Source organism: Capsicum annuum, chromosome 10 (genome assembly GCF_002878395.1).
Source record: "Capsicum annuum cultivar UCD-10X-F1 chromosome 10, UCD10Xv1.1, whole genome shotgun sequence".
Lineage (NCBI taxonomy): Eukaryota > Viridiplantae > Streptophyta > Magnoliopsida > Solanales > Solanaceae > Capsicum > Capsicum annuum.
The window spans coordinates 218895614-218911502 of NC_061120.1; the positions used below are offsets into that span (position 1 = coordinate 218895614).

The 15889-nt window shown below is 35.7% G+C and overlaps 2 protein-coding genes across 3 annotated transcripts; one reads left to right on the plus strand and one right to left on the minus strand.

The window, feature by feature from the left end:
• The first annotated feature begins 313 nt into the window (after window positions 1–313).
• On the plus strand, window positions 314–8257 carry LOC107843896 (L-galactono-1,4-lactone dehydrogenase, mitochondrial). The gene is given in 6 exon segments (NM_001324614.1): window positions 314–975; window positions 3524–3774; window positions 5510–5695; window positions 6345–6759; window positions 7270–7410; window positions 8080–8257. Coding segments are annotated over 6 exon segments (1758 nt in total). The 5' UTR covers window positions 314–369; the 3' UTR covers window positions 8239–8257.
• A 4937-nt stretch (window positions 8258–13194) lies between these two features.
• LOC107845169 (regulatory protein NPR6) lies at window positions 13195–15606 on the minus strand. 2 transcript variants are annotated; one of them, XM_016689423.2, is made up of 2 exons: window positions 14951–15606; window positions 13195–14238 (listed from the first exon to the last, which is right to left on the minus strand). In XM_016689423.2, exons 1-2 carry the CDS (start codon window positions 15413–15415, stop codon window positions 13231–13233), a joined length of 1473 nt encoding a protein of 490 aa, XP_016544909.2. In that variant the 5' UTR covers window positions 15416–15606; the 3' UTR covers window positions 13195–13230. The 2 variants fall into 2 exon arrangements, with proteins under 2 accessions (XP_016544909.2, XP_016544908.2); XM_016689422.2 differs by having other exon boundaries at window positions 13195–14241; window positions 14951–15605.
• Between the last annotated feature and the right edge of the window lie 283 nt (window positions 15607–15889).

Sequence of the window (15889 nt, forward strand, 5' to 3'; positions counted from 1 at the left end):
ATGCTTAAATTCGAATTTAGTTGAACTCCATCACCTGTCTTTTTCACTCCAACGTCGTCTTCTTCACTCCAACGTAAGACTTTTCACGCCTAAATTCAAATTTAGTTAAACTCCATCACGCGTCTTCTTCACTCCAATGTAAGACTTTTCGTGCCTAAATTCAAATTTAGTTTAACTCCATCACAAATATTGAACACGGAGTGTAGAAGTAGAACCAAATAAAAGAAAGAAAGAGCATGGTCCCAAATTTTTCCTAAACCATAAAATCACAAAGAAATAATACTTACATTCATCATCATCATCATCATCATCAATCAACACTTGCACTAAAACCTCCCCAAAACTCCATCAGAACGACACCGTTTTCCAATGCTCCGTTCCTTCATTTCCAAACGCTCTCTCCAGTCCTTCCTCCGCTACCACCACCACCACCACCGGGCCCACCGCCGCCCCTTCTCCACCACTCCGGGCCCACCTACCGCCGACGCTGAACTCCGTAAATACATCGGCTACACTCTCCTCCTCGTAGCCTCCGGCGCCGCCACTTACTATTCCTTCCCATTCCCCGAAAATGCTCGCGACAAAAAAGCCCAATTGTTCCGTTACGCTCCGTTACCCGACGATCTCCACACCGTTACCAACTGGAGTGGGACCCACGAGGTGCGGACCCGGACTTTCTTACAACCCGAGTCAATTGAGCAGCTCGAAGGAATAGTGAAAGAAGGACATGAAAGGAAGCATAAGATAAGGCCAGTCGGGTCGGGTTTATCCCCGAATGGAATCGGGTTGACCCGAGCTGGGATGGTGAATTTGGCTTTAATGGATAAGGTATTGAGTGTTGATAAGGAGAAGAAGAGGGTTACTGTACAAGCTGGGATTCGGGTTCAGCAACTTGTTGATGAGATTAAGGAGTATGGAATTACTCTTCAGAATTTTGCTTCGATAAGGGAACAACAGATTGGTGGCATTGTTCAGGTAATTGATCGATTTGTTACCGGATGTTTTATACTGCTTATTATGTTGATTTTTCATGGATTACTCCCTCCGTTTTAATTTGTTTGTGTTAAAGAAGGTATAGCTCTTTAGTTTCAACTTTCCACGTGATATGTTTAGGACCATAACATTAAGGGGTCGTTTGGTAGAGTGTATAAGAATAGTACTAAATGGGATGTATTAGTAATGCTCGGATTAGTAATGTTAGGATTAGTTATACTCTATGTTGTTCAGACTCTTCAATAATGTCAACGGGTGCGTGTCGGATTCATCAAAACTAGTGTATTGTTGGGGAATCTGACACGGATGCGACATCGAAAGTGAAGAGTCCGCACAAGTTAGGTTATACTGAGACAAGTTGAACTGGAGTGGGACCCACGTGGTACGGACCCGGACTTTTTTACACCCCAGGTCAATTGAACAGCTCGAAGGAATAGTGGAAGAAAAACATGTAAGGAAACATGAGATAAGGCCTGTCAACCCGAGCTGGGATGGTGAATTTGGCTTTATTGGGTAAGGTTTCGAGTGTTGATAAGGAGAAGAAGAGGGTTACTATACAAGCCGGGATTCGGGTTCAGCAACTTGTTGATGAGATTAAGGAGTATGGGATTACTCTCAGGATTTTGCTTCTATAAGAGAACAGCAGATTGGTGGCATTGTTCAGGTTTAGTACAGCTTGTTATGTCGATTTCTTGTGGATTACTAGCTCCGTTTCAATTTGTGTGTCTTAAAGAATGCTTCTTTCCTTTATTAAGAACTCTGTAGGTTCAACTTTTCATGTGATATGCACGACATTAATGTTTTATACAACTTATTATGTCAATTTCTTGTGGATTAATCCCTCTGTTTCAATTTATTGTGTTAAAGAATGCGTCTTTCCTATTTCGGCAGCTCTTTAGTTTCAACTTTCTACGTGACATGCACAATACTAATGTTTTATGCTGCTTATTGTGTCGATTTCATGTGGATTAATCCGTCCATTTTAATTTGTTTGTGTTAAGGTATGCGTCTTTGCTCTTTTGGCAACTCTATTTCTCAACTTTCCAAACAAGCGGTTAGAGAATGTCTCTTTCCTTTTTTGGGCAACTCTTTAGGTTTAACTTTTCATGTGACATGTTTAAGAGCACAAAATTAAAGCACATTTTGATACATTCTACATATTTTTAGTTTAGGACCACAAGATTCAGAATTCTTTTTTACTTTCTTAAACACACCGTGCCTAGTCAAACCAGGAAAACAAATTGAAGAGGGAGTAGTTTACGTAATGGACGAAAGGGCAGTGATCGATACCTTAGATGGTTAACTAAAATACATAGTGTGTCCATTCCATGTGTTCTTCCCTATATGTGATGTTGATTAGTTGGGATTAAGGTTCATGTTGATAAGCTTACATTAGGTCCAATTGTTACTAGAAGTCATTTTAATCTTGCTTGAAATTTGCATGTCAGTAAAAAAATGTATAAACTCTTTCTTTTAATGAAATGGAGTAGAAACTTGTATTATTATGGAACATGAATTATTGAATATTTGAATGAAACGGGTTCAAATGGAGCGAAACGGATGGTGAGAATTCTTATAACCAAGCACAACTAGCTTGTGTTGAGGCGTGGTTGACTGGTTATTTTTGTTGTTTCTATATTTGTATTCATTGTTACCAGTCATTTTGCCTCTTTTATACTTGTGAACTATTTTTTTAGTTCATACTGAAGATGTCCTAGTGAGTGCATCCTTGGTGTTCAATTTACTCTTCATTTAAATTATTTCAAGTTGCTACATTTGTCTTAATTCTCATCTCCGATTAAATTAGGATAATTGACTGAGGGAGTGAACTTTTGAGACTGGGGTATATGTTTATTATGCTTTGCATAATTTGTGGTAGTGCTGAATTTGTAGTTATGGTCTATACTTGTATAATTATGCCTTCTCTAGGTTTACAATTCAAGTAGAGTCCAAAGACTGTTCAGAGGCCTGATATCCTACATTTGCATAGTGACGACACTTTGGCTAGGAGAACAATGAATGCTTCTGAGGGAGAAGTTGTCGCTGTGTATAGATTGTAACTTAGCTGGCAGAATGGGGCCACTTTCTCGAGCGATAGTTCTCTTTTTGGGTTTAGTCTGACTGTCCTCATTCTAGTTGTATACTAACTGTTTTGTGGTGGCCAGAAAGTTGTCTCTAGATTTGGTGACATATTGAGTTTGGTGGGAAGTTTATGCATGTACTCTGTACAACTTATACAGTATTTTGTTTTTTAAACCAGAACTTATGCAGTACTTTCTTGATGTGCATCTGCCTACGTAAATAAAAAGCTTGCTTTTGCATGTTTTGTCAAAGAAAAATGTTTAAGCTGGTTCCGTTTCATCCCATCTTGTGTTCAAGGGGTAGCATCTGCTTTTTTGCTACTTGTTTGAAGTTCCTACATTATTCTAACTTGCAAGTTAGTTGATCTATTGATTTGTCAGATGGATTTTTTTTGAGGATTGATTGGGGAAATTCTAAAGCCTTTGTTCCTTTGAATTCAAATTGTTAGGTTGGTGCCCATGGCACTGGTGCCAGGTTGCCTCCAATTGATGAGCAAGTCATAAGCATGAAACTGGTTACCCCCGCCAAGGGTACAATAGAAATTTCAAAAGAGAAAGATCCAGAACTCTTTTATCTAGCTCGATGTGGACTTGGGGGACTTGGTGTGGTTGCAGAAGTCACTCTTCAGTGTGTTGAGAGGCAGGAGCTTGTAGAACATACTTTCCTCTCTAACATGAAAGATATCAAGAAAAATCACAAGTAAATATTTGCTTTTTCTTTAGTGATTTGTTTTTACCTTTTGGGAAGCTCTCATAGTTGTTACATTGGACCTTATTGGAGGATTTTCTTTATAAAGAGCTTGTTACCTGTTAATATTTATATATCCAAGCTAGCAATTGACAAGTATCCCAAAACCTAGCATAAGGTATCTCATGGAAGGAATTTAGGTTTTCTTGGTATTATTGTGAGAGACATATGCTTGTGTATACTTGTGAAAGATGACTTGGTCATAAAAAAGGAAAAGAAGTATTTCCTTTGTCCCGTTTTATGTGTCACACTCTCCCTTTTAGTTTGTCCCACTTTGTGGGAATACACTGGGTATGTTGTTGTTGTTGTACTATGTAGGAAATGTTACCCTCTCTGGTGAGTGCATTGGATGACTCTTGTCTTTACCTGCCAATTTTACTTATGGTATCTTCGACTTGCTTATCAATCTAAGTGATTTCGTAACCATAAAGAAAGACCTTTCTTTCGAGATCAATGCCATCAGCTTTCAAGTAGATAAATAAGTGGTAATGACATCAACTATCGGCTATTGACCTTTGAGAAAGCTCCTCCATAGTGTGTTTGATCCCTTATGAGATGATTTATAGCGATAAAAATGTCATTATCTTGTTTTAGACCACAAATTTCAAAAGCTTTTATTTCTTAAACTTTGTGCCTTGTCAACACTGTCACATATAGTAGGACAGATGGATTTAGCCTTTATAATCAAGGATAGTTGAATTTACACATCTTTTGATTTTCTTGCTGCTCAGTCCACTTAGAGTAGGAGCTGTTAGCTTTATTTTTTGTTTTGATGATGAAGTAAGTGAATTATATTGAATAAGCACCCTGAAGATGCACAATAATATGCACTTTTGTTGCACCCAAGGATGTTAGTGAAGTGGGTTGAGAACAATAAGATCTCAGGTTCCAAGCTGAAGCAAAAATACTAGGCAATTTCTTCCTATCAGTCTCGGACTCAATATACTGAGTTACCCAGAACCATGTTGGTGGAGGTAGCAGGTACCCCATAAAATTAGATGAGATGCGCACAAGCTGACCTCGAAACAACAAAAATAAGAAAAAATCATAATAATGCTACTCTATCTCATTAGTATCTCCTATATTTGTGGGATAGAACGTTTGAGAGAGGATGGAAGATAAATAAAGATGAGTGACGAGAAAGAAATAGAATGGTTGAGAAGAGAAGAGGTGAATGAAAGAGAGATGGATTTAAGTGGTAGGTAGTTGCTGGAAGGAATAATGAGACTATAGAGTGATAAACTGGTGCATCTTGTAGTAGACCAAATCTAGTACAAAACAATTTCTATAAATGTCTTGTTAAACAACTTGCTAGTTCTTGTCGATAACCGATGTACCCGTTCAAACTGCAGTATTGCGAAAATCGGGGTATTTCAGTTAAATCTCGTCTAGTGTTTCCTGAACTGGAATGGAAGCTGACCAGTGATTGCTCCAATGAAATTTATCTTGCCTTCTTGGTTTTATCAACTTGAAGTTTCTTTTTAGCCTACGTTGGAGTGTGCTTGAAGTTTTTTTGCACCTTCTAAATGCCAATGCCAATGATTTGTTGCACCTATATAAATATGTTATTATAGTAGTTTGTTGTTATTGATGATGCATGTTTCACATACATAGCATTGTACAGCACATACATTCACTTAGTGTCTTACACCTGTGAAATAATGCCTCTAACATGCCATTACTCCAGGAAATTCCTATCTGAGAACAAGCATGTCAAATACTTGCACATTCCATATACTGATGCAGTTGTGGTTGTGACATGCAATCCTGTATCTAAGTTGCGAGGTCCACCAAAACATAAACCTATATATACTACAGAAGAAGCCTTGCAGCATGTACGAGATCTCTATCAGGAGTCTCTGAAGAAGTACAGGTATGGTGGCATTGAACTAGCCTGTAAAACCATATTTCAGAACATCTTTTCCCTGGCATTTCTGCACGACGTTCTGTTGTTGGACGAACTTCCTTGTGCAGTTTCATTTATTCTTGTATACCGAGAAGTAGTCCCTTTTTGCATTGGACCTTTTCCTGTAAGGGGATAGGTGAAATAATATACTTTGATGGACCAATTTAAGTAAGGTAATTTTAAAAATTAAGACACTTGCAGTGATGATATGTTCTCAAAAATATTCATAAATTGCAAGAATTTGAATTTATTTAGATATTTCTTTTTAGTTTCACTTGTAAGGTATTGCTTATCCGACTAGCATTTCAACCCTGCCTGTAAATTGTTTTCTTTTATTGTACTTATTCATCATTAATAGACGAATACAACTCGTGCTGGAAAAGACACTATATTAGTTGAGAATTGTGTTTGATAAGCAAAACATTACAAGTAATTCAGTATACTTGTATAATTGACAAAGTAAATAAACATTTTAAACTCAACGGCCTAGTCTGATTTTGCAACATAAAAAGGGGTGGTGTCTGTAAACTTTAGGAGAAATGCTGAAGATCATGAGTTTCTATTTTTTTAATATGTTTAGTTACTTGTTAAATCAATTTCTTACCACTTGTTACAGAAGTCAAGTTGCTGCTTCTGGTTCTCCAGATGAACCCGAAGTAGATGAATTATCATTCACTGAGCTGAGAGATAAACTACTTGTGATGGATCCTCTCAACAAGGAACATGTAATTAAAGTCAACAAAGCTGAGGCAGAATACTGGAGGAAATCAGAAGGATACCGAGTAGGCTGGAGTGATGAAATTCTAGGCTTCGACTGTGGTGGCCACCAGTGGGTATCGGAGACATGTTTCCCTGCAGGAACACTGTCAAAGCCTAGCATGAAAGACCTGGAGTACATAGAGGAATTGATGCAACTCATTGAGAAAGAAAGTGTACCTGCCCCTGCACCTATAGAACAAAGATGGACTGCTTGCAGCAAAAGTCAAATGAGTCCAGCTTATAGCTCCGCGGATGATGATATATTTTCATGGGTAAACTTTTTTTAGCTTGTGAATCTATGCGTTCCTTATATCTTGGAGCCTAATTATGCACCCTAAATATTTGTTGCACAAATTCAAGAAACTGCTAAATCATAAATGAATTATAAAACCATGATGGATCTTTTCTCTATCTGCTTTTAGGTAAAACGAAAAAACATGACCGACCTTTCGTTTAGCAGTTGGATGGATTCTCACTATTGTCTTCTTTTACTTTACTTTTGATTGGGCTGTCATTTACTCTGCCATTGCGTTGGTGTATTCTTTTTTGGGGGTTTCACAACAGGAACTCAGCACATAATGCACGCAAATAGTTGTTTATATGACACGGTCCAACTGCATCTACTTCAGAAAGAAAAAACCGATTTTGAGTCCATGGGTGGTGATAATTAGATGAGCTAATCAAATGCTGACTCCCAAATCTGTGGTTATTTGTTAGACCTGATAATGTTGATGCATAGCTTTATTACTTATTTGCTTATATTCCTTCCTATATGTTGTTAGGTTGGAATCATTATGTATCTTCCAACCATGGATGCTCGGCAGAGAAAGCAAATCACCGAGGAGTTCTTCCACTACAGGCATATGACACAAGCACAATTGTGGGATCGTTATTCTGCTTTTGAACATTGGGCAAAGATTGAGGTATGACTTATTTCTCACTCTGTCTGTTTATGCCAGTTATGCAGATACTGTTAACCAATCAGTTCCTCTTTCTCGTTTTGTTATTTTATTTTACTTTAATATTGGAGCAAGTAGCCCCGAGGGAGGAGAGCTCTATTAGCAGTGTCTCCATTTTGCTACAAAATCCATTAAAATTGGTACTTTATTACTATTGAGGAAACTCTCTTCGAGATAAAAGAGATTAGGTTTCTCCGTAGCTCCTTTTATTGTGATTTTGCAATTCTGAAGAACTATGAAATTGCCGGGAAGATAGAACTATCCTCTTGGACATGTTCCATGCACTTGATCTTTACCCTTTAGTTTCTTTAACTTTCTTATAATCTAGAGCTGATTCAATTTGTCAAACTGCCCGTTAGAAGCGCCATCGACAAGCATGCCTCTAAAATATCTATTCATAGTTCCCTAGTAACAAAAAGGAAAAAGCACTGATAGAGCATTCCTTTTGCGAGGTTACATGTTAATAACTCAAATCAATTCTTCGTATCGTCTAGCATAAGCTCATCCTAGGGGATCTTTACTTCGTTATCATTCTAATCTGCCCAAGAGTAACCTGAAGAAGAATCTCAGTTGACAATTTGGTACTCAAAATGGAGGGAATTGTGTTACCATTTAAATCTATGTTACTTTCAGGTTCCCAAGGACAAGGAAGAGCTCGCAGCTCTGCAGGCAAGGCTAAAAAAGAAATTCCCCGTGGATGCATACAATCAAGCACGAAATGAGCTAGACCCGAACCACATCTTATCTAATAACATGCTTGAGAAGCTCTTCCCTTCCTCTGAAGCTCAGTAACTGGTTCTCCAGAATTCTTGGTTGGTTTACATCTCCTTATAAATTCATTTTAACGATAGTGATCCTCATCATCTTTACGTCTGTTTAAAAGCAGATATTTTGTGAGGAAATTTTTGTCCTGTATATTGTTGTTTCAGAATGTTAAGTTGAAGGAATTTTTATAATAATGCTTATCATGCACTGTATATGCTTGAGGCCAGTGTCAAGTACTGATCGAAGAATTGTTAATTTGAAACAGTCGTTATACATTTGTCCGTTTTATCATTTTATTGTTGATATTGTGTTGTTCTACATTATTTTCATCGTGACTTATTCGTTGCTGTATTTCCTTTCCACACTTGACTTTGACATGCTTACTTGAGCCACGGGTCTATAAGAAACCTCCTCTCTACCTTCACTCGGCAGGGGTAAGGCTGCTTACGCACCAGCCCCCACGCTCCACTTGTGGTGTGGACTGTGCTTCAAGATCCAAAATTTGTACTAATAGACAGGTATGGAGTTCTGGTTTTGGAAGTTGAAAAGCTGCCAAGACCATTTTCTATGCTAATGCATTGACGGATGTGTATTGAGGGTCTATCGGAAACAACCTATCTATCCAAATGGTTGGGGTAAGATTTACGTATATTTTACTTTCTCCGGACTTCACTTGTGGAATGAATGGTTGGATCATTAGTTTTATGAAAGGAATCTTATTACATTGACAGAACTATTTACCCCTTTTTAAGTTTTGGATCATTCATGAAAAATCTCACTTTCTCATATTTTGTTGCTCAGTTTGACTGATAAAAGTAGTTATAATCATTTCATCAGAGTGTAAATACTCTATACTAGTAGTTCATAATTTATTCGGGGGGATTTTGTGACATTTCTGATTGGCTGTCTTGTGGGGATGGAGCGATACAAGTTTTTTTGAGAATTCAAGAGAGCGAGAACGATAAGGGATCCACAACAAATATAAAAACTATTCTTGATAATTCATAATATCTTGTTCCACCCCTTGGAATAAAGAAAATTAAGTGTGTATGTTCTTACCTAAGCAATCATTTTGTTTCTTTACGTATTTCTTTTGCTAAGACAACATATTTTATATATCAATCATCGTATTGACGTCAAAATATATATTGCATAGTTAAATACTTTACCCTAGTTTTCGAATGTAGATAATCTATTAATTTTTGATTGATTTTCAATTCAAATAAAGTATTTTTTAAAATAGATTTAAAAAGTAAGTACACCATAATATTAATTTTATTTATTATGGATTAAAGGAAAAAAGATGAAAAGAACCAATTATGAATAATAGAGAAACTTTTTTTTTTTTTTTTTAATTGTCTGGTCATTTCAGACATGTCCGTCCACTAGTTATGTCATGATTTATGAGGACACATCCTAAAAGAGAAAAAGGAAAAGAAAAAACACAAAGGACAAATCTCAAAAACTTATAAATTTTCTTATTGGTCTGTTTAAACAAAAATAACTTTACTATATTCATCTTAGTTTTATAAAAAAAAGTCTATCGAAAACAATTTCTTTATTCCATAAAAGTAGTGGTAGTGTCTGCATACATCCTAATATCCTCTTCAGACTGCACTTGAATTACATTTCATATGTTATTGTTATTGTTCTTTTATTATGTCCTATGTGGACGTAAACAATATGCCGATAGCTAGCCAATTTCACTTTTTAACAAGGTTAAGGCGTGACTTAGAAAATAAAAACAACGAGACCTGAGGTCTCATTGACGAGAAGTTCACAAATAGAAATCAATATCTGATTTAAATTAGGGAAAAGCGTTCAAAATATACCCAAACTTCGATGAAATTTGTTGTAACACGTCTGAACTTTGCGGGGTCCTATGACGCTATAAATATCAGTAAAATATGCTAATAAATAGTCCAGGAAAGTCATAAAACGCTAAAAAAATGTCTAGGGGATCATAGGACCCCCGCGAAGTTCATACGTATTATAATAAATTCATTGAAGTTTAAATATATATCAGACCATTTTCCTTTTAAATTATGTTCATAAATTAGAAGGGAAGTACTTTAATTTACTACAACTACTAGTAATCATATCATAAATATAATCTAAATCCATGAAACATCAACCCCACAATTTCTTTTCCATATAAGAATGGACTCCCACTTCCTGGCTAAGCAGCTTTCACTTTTTTTTTTTTCTCTTCTATTTTATTCTTTTAACTTTAGACAAAAAGTGTAGAGATGGTGATAGCACTAGTAGAAGAAGAAGAGAAACAAAGATGAAGATTTCTTTTGTTATGTTCAACCATTTATTTTGTTTTTCACCCGGTGTCTGGTACCAATATTGAGGTCCAATTAATCTGAATTCGACCGAAAAGTCCCTATGAGGAAGGAATTAGGGGTGGGGGGTGGGGGGGTTAAAGCACTCCATACCAGAAACGATTCTATATCCAAGGTTCGACCCCAAGAGCTCTGATTAAAGATGAAGGAATATTTACTACTGCACCGCAACCTCTGCACCGCAACCTCTGGTCTCAATAAACATTTATTACAAATGCTCCTTATGAAGAGTATATAAAAGGATGTCATTTTTTTTCATTGGCTACATTTTATGTGATAATTAATTTAACTTTAAACTTTTTATTCAAGCTAAATGACATGCTTGTAGAAATGTGATAAAAAAATCATTTTTAAATTTTGTATTCGGTAAAACATTGTCACATAAATAGAAACAACAAGAATACTAATAACAAATTAATATACTAATGAATATCATCACTGTCAAAGTAATATAATTCTTCAGATCAATCATCTTATCACTCTTTAACCCTAATCAAATAAATAGTGATAACAACAATATTTTGCACTGCTTTTCATAATTTTCATTTCACACACGATGGTGAAACATGTGGAAATCAAACCGATGCACAAATCATTCCACGTTCATGCAAGGTATGAAGGTTCAGGAAAGAAACGCACGCACGTTACTAGGAGGTATAGTACGTAGGCCGTCTGGCTGATTTCACGATTCGAATTTGTAACCTATATATAGATTACATGAAAATAATTTTACCGATCGCTAGGGTTTACTTCAAAAGTTATTTTTTCATTTTTCATTTTCCATTTAATTCTATATGGCCCAAGCTACAATCAGTGAGATATCACTTTACAAAGGTTAGAATTCCAACTTTTTTTTTTGTGCCTAATAAAGGGGAGCAAGAGACTAGAAAGAGAAGATATATATATATATATATATTGATAAGTCTAGATAGATCAATTTTAATTAGAAAAAAATAGTCACACTAACTTTTGCATTCATGCAAGACAACCAACCACCACATTTTCTAAAGCTAAATCATATCTTTCACATAAAATACTACAATTCTTTATAAAGAAGATAACATTATAGCCTATCAAATTTCCCATACATTAGCAAATTTTCTTGTTAAAAAATTGATAAAGCATGTATTCCAGCTCATTCCCCTCTCATTAGAATAAAAAGAGCCAAATATGGTAAGAAACATATGTAGCCCTACCATCACAAGAAACTAAAAGAAACATAATTAATTAATGTGTGATTAAATAAAGTGTAGTTCTCAATAAATATATATATGTATTTTGGGAAAATTACTGGTTGCAAATTGTCCATGACATTAGAAAATATATAGAGTTCAAGTCACGTATAAAGTGTAGTTCTCAATAAATATATTTTTTGCGAAAATTATTGGTTGCAAATTGTCCATGACATGAGAAAATATATAATTAAGAGTTTAAGTCATATACCATCAGTACAAACTATTTTTATATTAGTCATTCAAATGACATTTAAAGGTAAACCTTCTTAAAATGTGAAATTTATAGTCTTGCAAGTGAAATAAGTTACTTAGTACAATAGATAAATATAATCTGAATAATGTAAATCTTTTTATGTATTGATAATGTATACTATAACTTATTAAACTCGAAAACATATCATATAACCAAATAATAGCAAACTCAATGTATTTTCGTACAGTAAGGTCCGAGGAGTATAGATTGTACGCAGTCTGTACCAGTACAGAGGCGGAGCCAGCCTAGTAATAGAGGGTATTCCGAACCCCCTTCGACGAAAAATTATACTATTAATATATTATTAAAATAATTTTTATGCATATATTGTAGATGTTGAACCCCCTTCAACGAGTTTTTCTTCAAATTTTGAACCCCTCAGCAGAAATCCTAACTCCGCCTCTGTCGGTACCTCATAAATAAGGTAGAGAGGCATCATATATAACCAAACTACTATTATCTTAAAAAGAGAAAAAAGAAGAGAGGGTTCAGGGTAGCTATAGGAGTTGACAGGCCAGGGGTTGAAAAGACTGACCTGTGTCCCTTCTCTCCATCAAAAAAACTTATAGAATCTCATTTTCTTGTCCCATCATAGATGAATGAATAAAAATTCCAAATCCACCAGTAAATGTACATTGCATTATCATCCTGAAAAAGCCCTAGAAACAACACAAAAAAGACCCACAACAACCTAACAATTTATATATCTAGACACAATCAAAAGTATAATTAAGAAAATATTTTAGTATAAGTTTTTTTATAATATGATCACACATTAGCTTCAACATGATATAAAAGCAGTCAGAAAACTGTTATAAATGAATCGATCAACATGTGAGGATACGTGTTGAAAACATAATTAAGTAAATAAAAATGTGTGTTATATTATCAGTCTAAATTTTTAGATCAGATAGGTGTAACAATTACTAATTAGTGAAAAAGATGAAGGAGAAAATGCTAATTATGATTATAAAATATATGCAACTGAAAATGCATGATGACTTAATATATAGAAATCCCATGAGATAATCAACCTTTTTGTTTTTGTGTTTTCTCAAATCCATGAAATTATAGACATTTTTATCTCGCTAAAGAAGAAGAGAGATCATCAAAAAGGGGTAGAGGTTAAAAAAAAAAAAAAGTAGTATTTTTGAAACATAAAAATGGCTAATAAATTAATTAATTAATACTCATGAGAATGACGATGATGGTGGTGGTGGTGATGGTACATTGTTGATGGATTCTGATTATTGTGGCTAATACTGCAATCATGTTCACCTTCATTGTTGTTGTTCATTTTGCATGCCATTTGAGCAACATTTACATTTGCACCAAGATTTAAATACACCATTCTTGAATCCAAATTCAAGTTCCCCATATTGTTGTTTCCACTGCTTGTACTCGAACTATGATCTTCACGTACATGTTGTGGATACATGTTCTCCGATGATAAATTATTATTCGCTTCCCCTTCCTCTCGCGATATCACCATAGCCGCGGATTGAACTAGCTCGAGGCACAGTCTCAGCTTATTTGGCTCGATGTGTGTTAGTCCTGGTATCGCGCCTTTGAATAAAAAATCGGATGTTAGGGTTCTGAGAATATCGAGTGGTGTGATCCCATCCATGGTCTGTATATTAGGGTCCGCATGGTGGTCTAGTAGAACCGAGACCATGTCAGGCGAGACCATTTCGGCTGCTAAATGTAGCGCGCTCTTAGCGCTCGGCCCAGCCTGGTAATTAACATCGGCCGCGCCGAGCTCCAGTAGCGCTTTGACAACCTCGCGGCTGCAATTTTCAACTGCATAATGTAATGCAAGGGACTCATCAAGGTTTAGCCCTTCTCCCATTACCATAAGTTTGACTAGCTCAACATCAGACGAATCGAGGGCTCGTCTCATTCGTCGGATCTTCTGGTCCTCGAGCTCAATGTTCGAGGACATCTGGTGATGGTGGTGATGGTGATGAGGGATCGAGGATCTTCGTGCCATCGAGGATTTGAGACGTAGATCTTCAATTTTAGCTACGACATCAATAGGTAGATGTTTGGCTAAGATTTCTGGTGGGAGGCCTGATTTTGCAATCAAATGAGAACAAGTTGTCCAAAGTTGATGCATGTCTTGTTTTCTTGAAGCTATTAAAACTTTCATCACATCCTCAATTGAAGCTTTCTCCACAATGCTTACCAAATGCTTCTACAATTAAAATAAATGTCCAAACAAGTTGACCATCATATCAAAATAGGGAAGAAATAGAAAGGAAGTTTAAATGTGTGAAAGCAAAAAAAAAATTGTGATTAGGTAGGGTAGCTATTCATTCAATATTAGTATATGATATAGTAATTAATTCCAACTTTTGCTATTGCTCATTGGAACCAAAAGAGGAAAGTAGACACAACTATTTGGGAAAAGATTTGATATCGCCACTGTGGAAAGACAAGACCAATGAAATCAAGAACCAAATTTGGAAACCTTTGAGTTAGTTAGTAACTAGCTAGAATAAAGATATATAATAAAAATACAATCCAAACTAGTGTAAGATCTTACATGAAATCGAGGAAAAAAAAACATATCTATAATCAAGATTCCACTATAAATAAAAATATACAAATATGGTAATACACCACTTAAGATGAAAAAGGTTAAAAAAAAAAAAAAGGCTGCATTTGATAAATATGTACATAGAACAAATTGGATCTGGTGATTCTGTTAAAGAAACCTAGGAAAAAAAAGAGAAACAAGTACTGTTACTAGTACTAGTTTTCTCTAAAATTAATTTTACAAACTTAAACGAAAAAAATACCAAATTTTTTAAAAAAAATTAGCCAAAGATCTCTTGATCCACATAAAAAAAACTAATAAATAACAACACAAGTTTTAATCAAAAAAAAAAAAAAAGTTAAACCTGAGTGAGCAAAGCAAGCTGTTCAACACCAAAAGATCTTGCGGCTGTGAGTGTATCAAGGGCAAGATCAACTGCTGCTGTACAATGTGTATGCCAACAACTTCTTTCACCACAATTAGGCCTAGGTTCATGTTTTTGTGGCACAATTGAAACTTGTCCACTATACAAAAACTGCAACATCAACAAGAATACCTCGTACCCTACCGTGTTCACAGGTATCACCTGTGAACCACCGGTAGCAACTGTTGGGCCCCTGGGGCCCAACCGTGGACTGGAGCCGCCTACAGGCGACTCTGGACCACAGAAGAATTTTCGAAAGAAGAGACTCCTTGCAGCTAAGATGCATCTATGAGCATGTACTAAACGACCTTCAACACAAAAAGTAACATCACTAAAAGCTTGACCATTGATGAGGAGATTTAGATAATCTAAAGAAAGAGTTCTTAAAGAGTCTTCAGGAGTCATAATATTATTATTATTTGTGATGAGGAGAAAAAAAGAGAGTGCAAGGTGTAAATAGAGAGTAAAGTTTTAACTTTTGATGGATTTATTTGTATTGTTTCTACTATAATAAGATGAAGAAGCTAAGAAAGTAGTACTGATCATCAACTGTAGATGTCATTTGTTGTGAGATTCTCTACCTATGGTGTTTCTTCTGTTGTTGTGTTGTGTGATTAGATATTTTAGTGAGGGGTAGGAGTGGGGGGAGGGGGACGGGGGGTGGGTTTAGATGGTTGGCTATTCTTGGGCCATTGAAGTAATTAAAAAAGAAAGAAAATGAAGAGATAATACTGCGGGTTTGGTACGCGGGATAAGGATCATAATTTTAGATTAATTTTATTTCATGTTTGATTTAAGATAGCGGCAGAGCTTGGTGGATGAAAAAATTACATTGTTTATATATGATTCAAATTATCTTTTATGAATTTATAATAGATA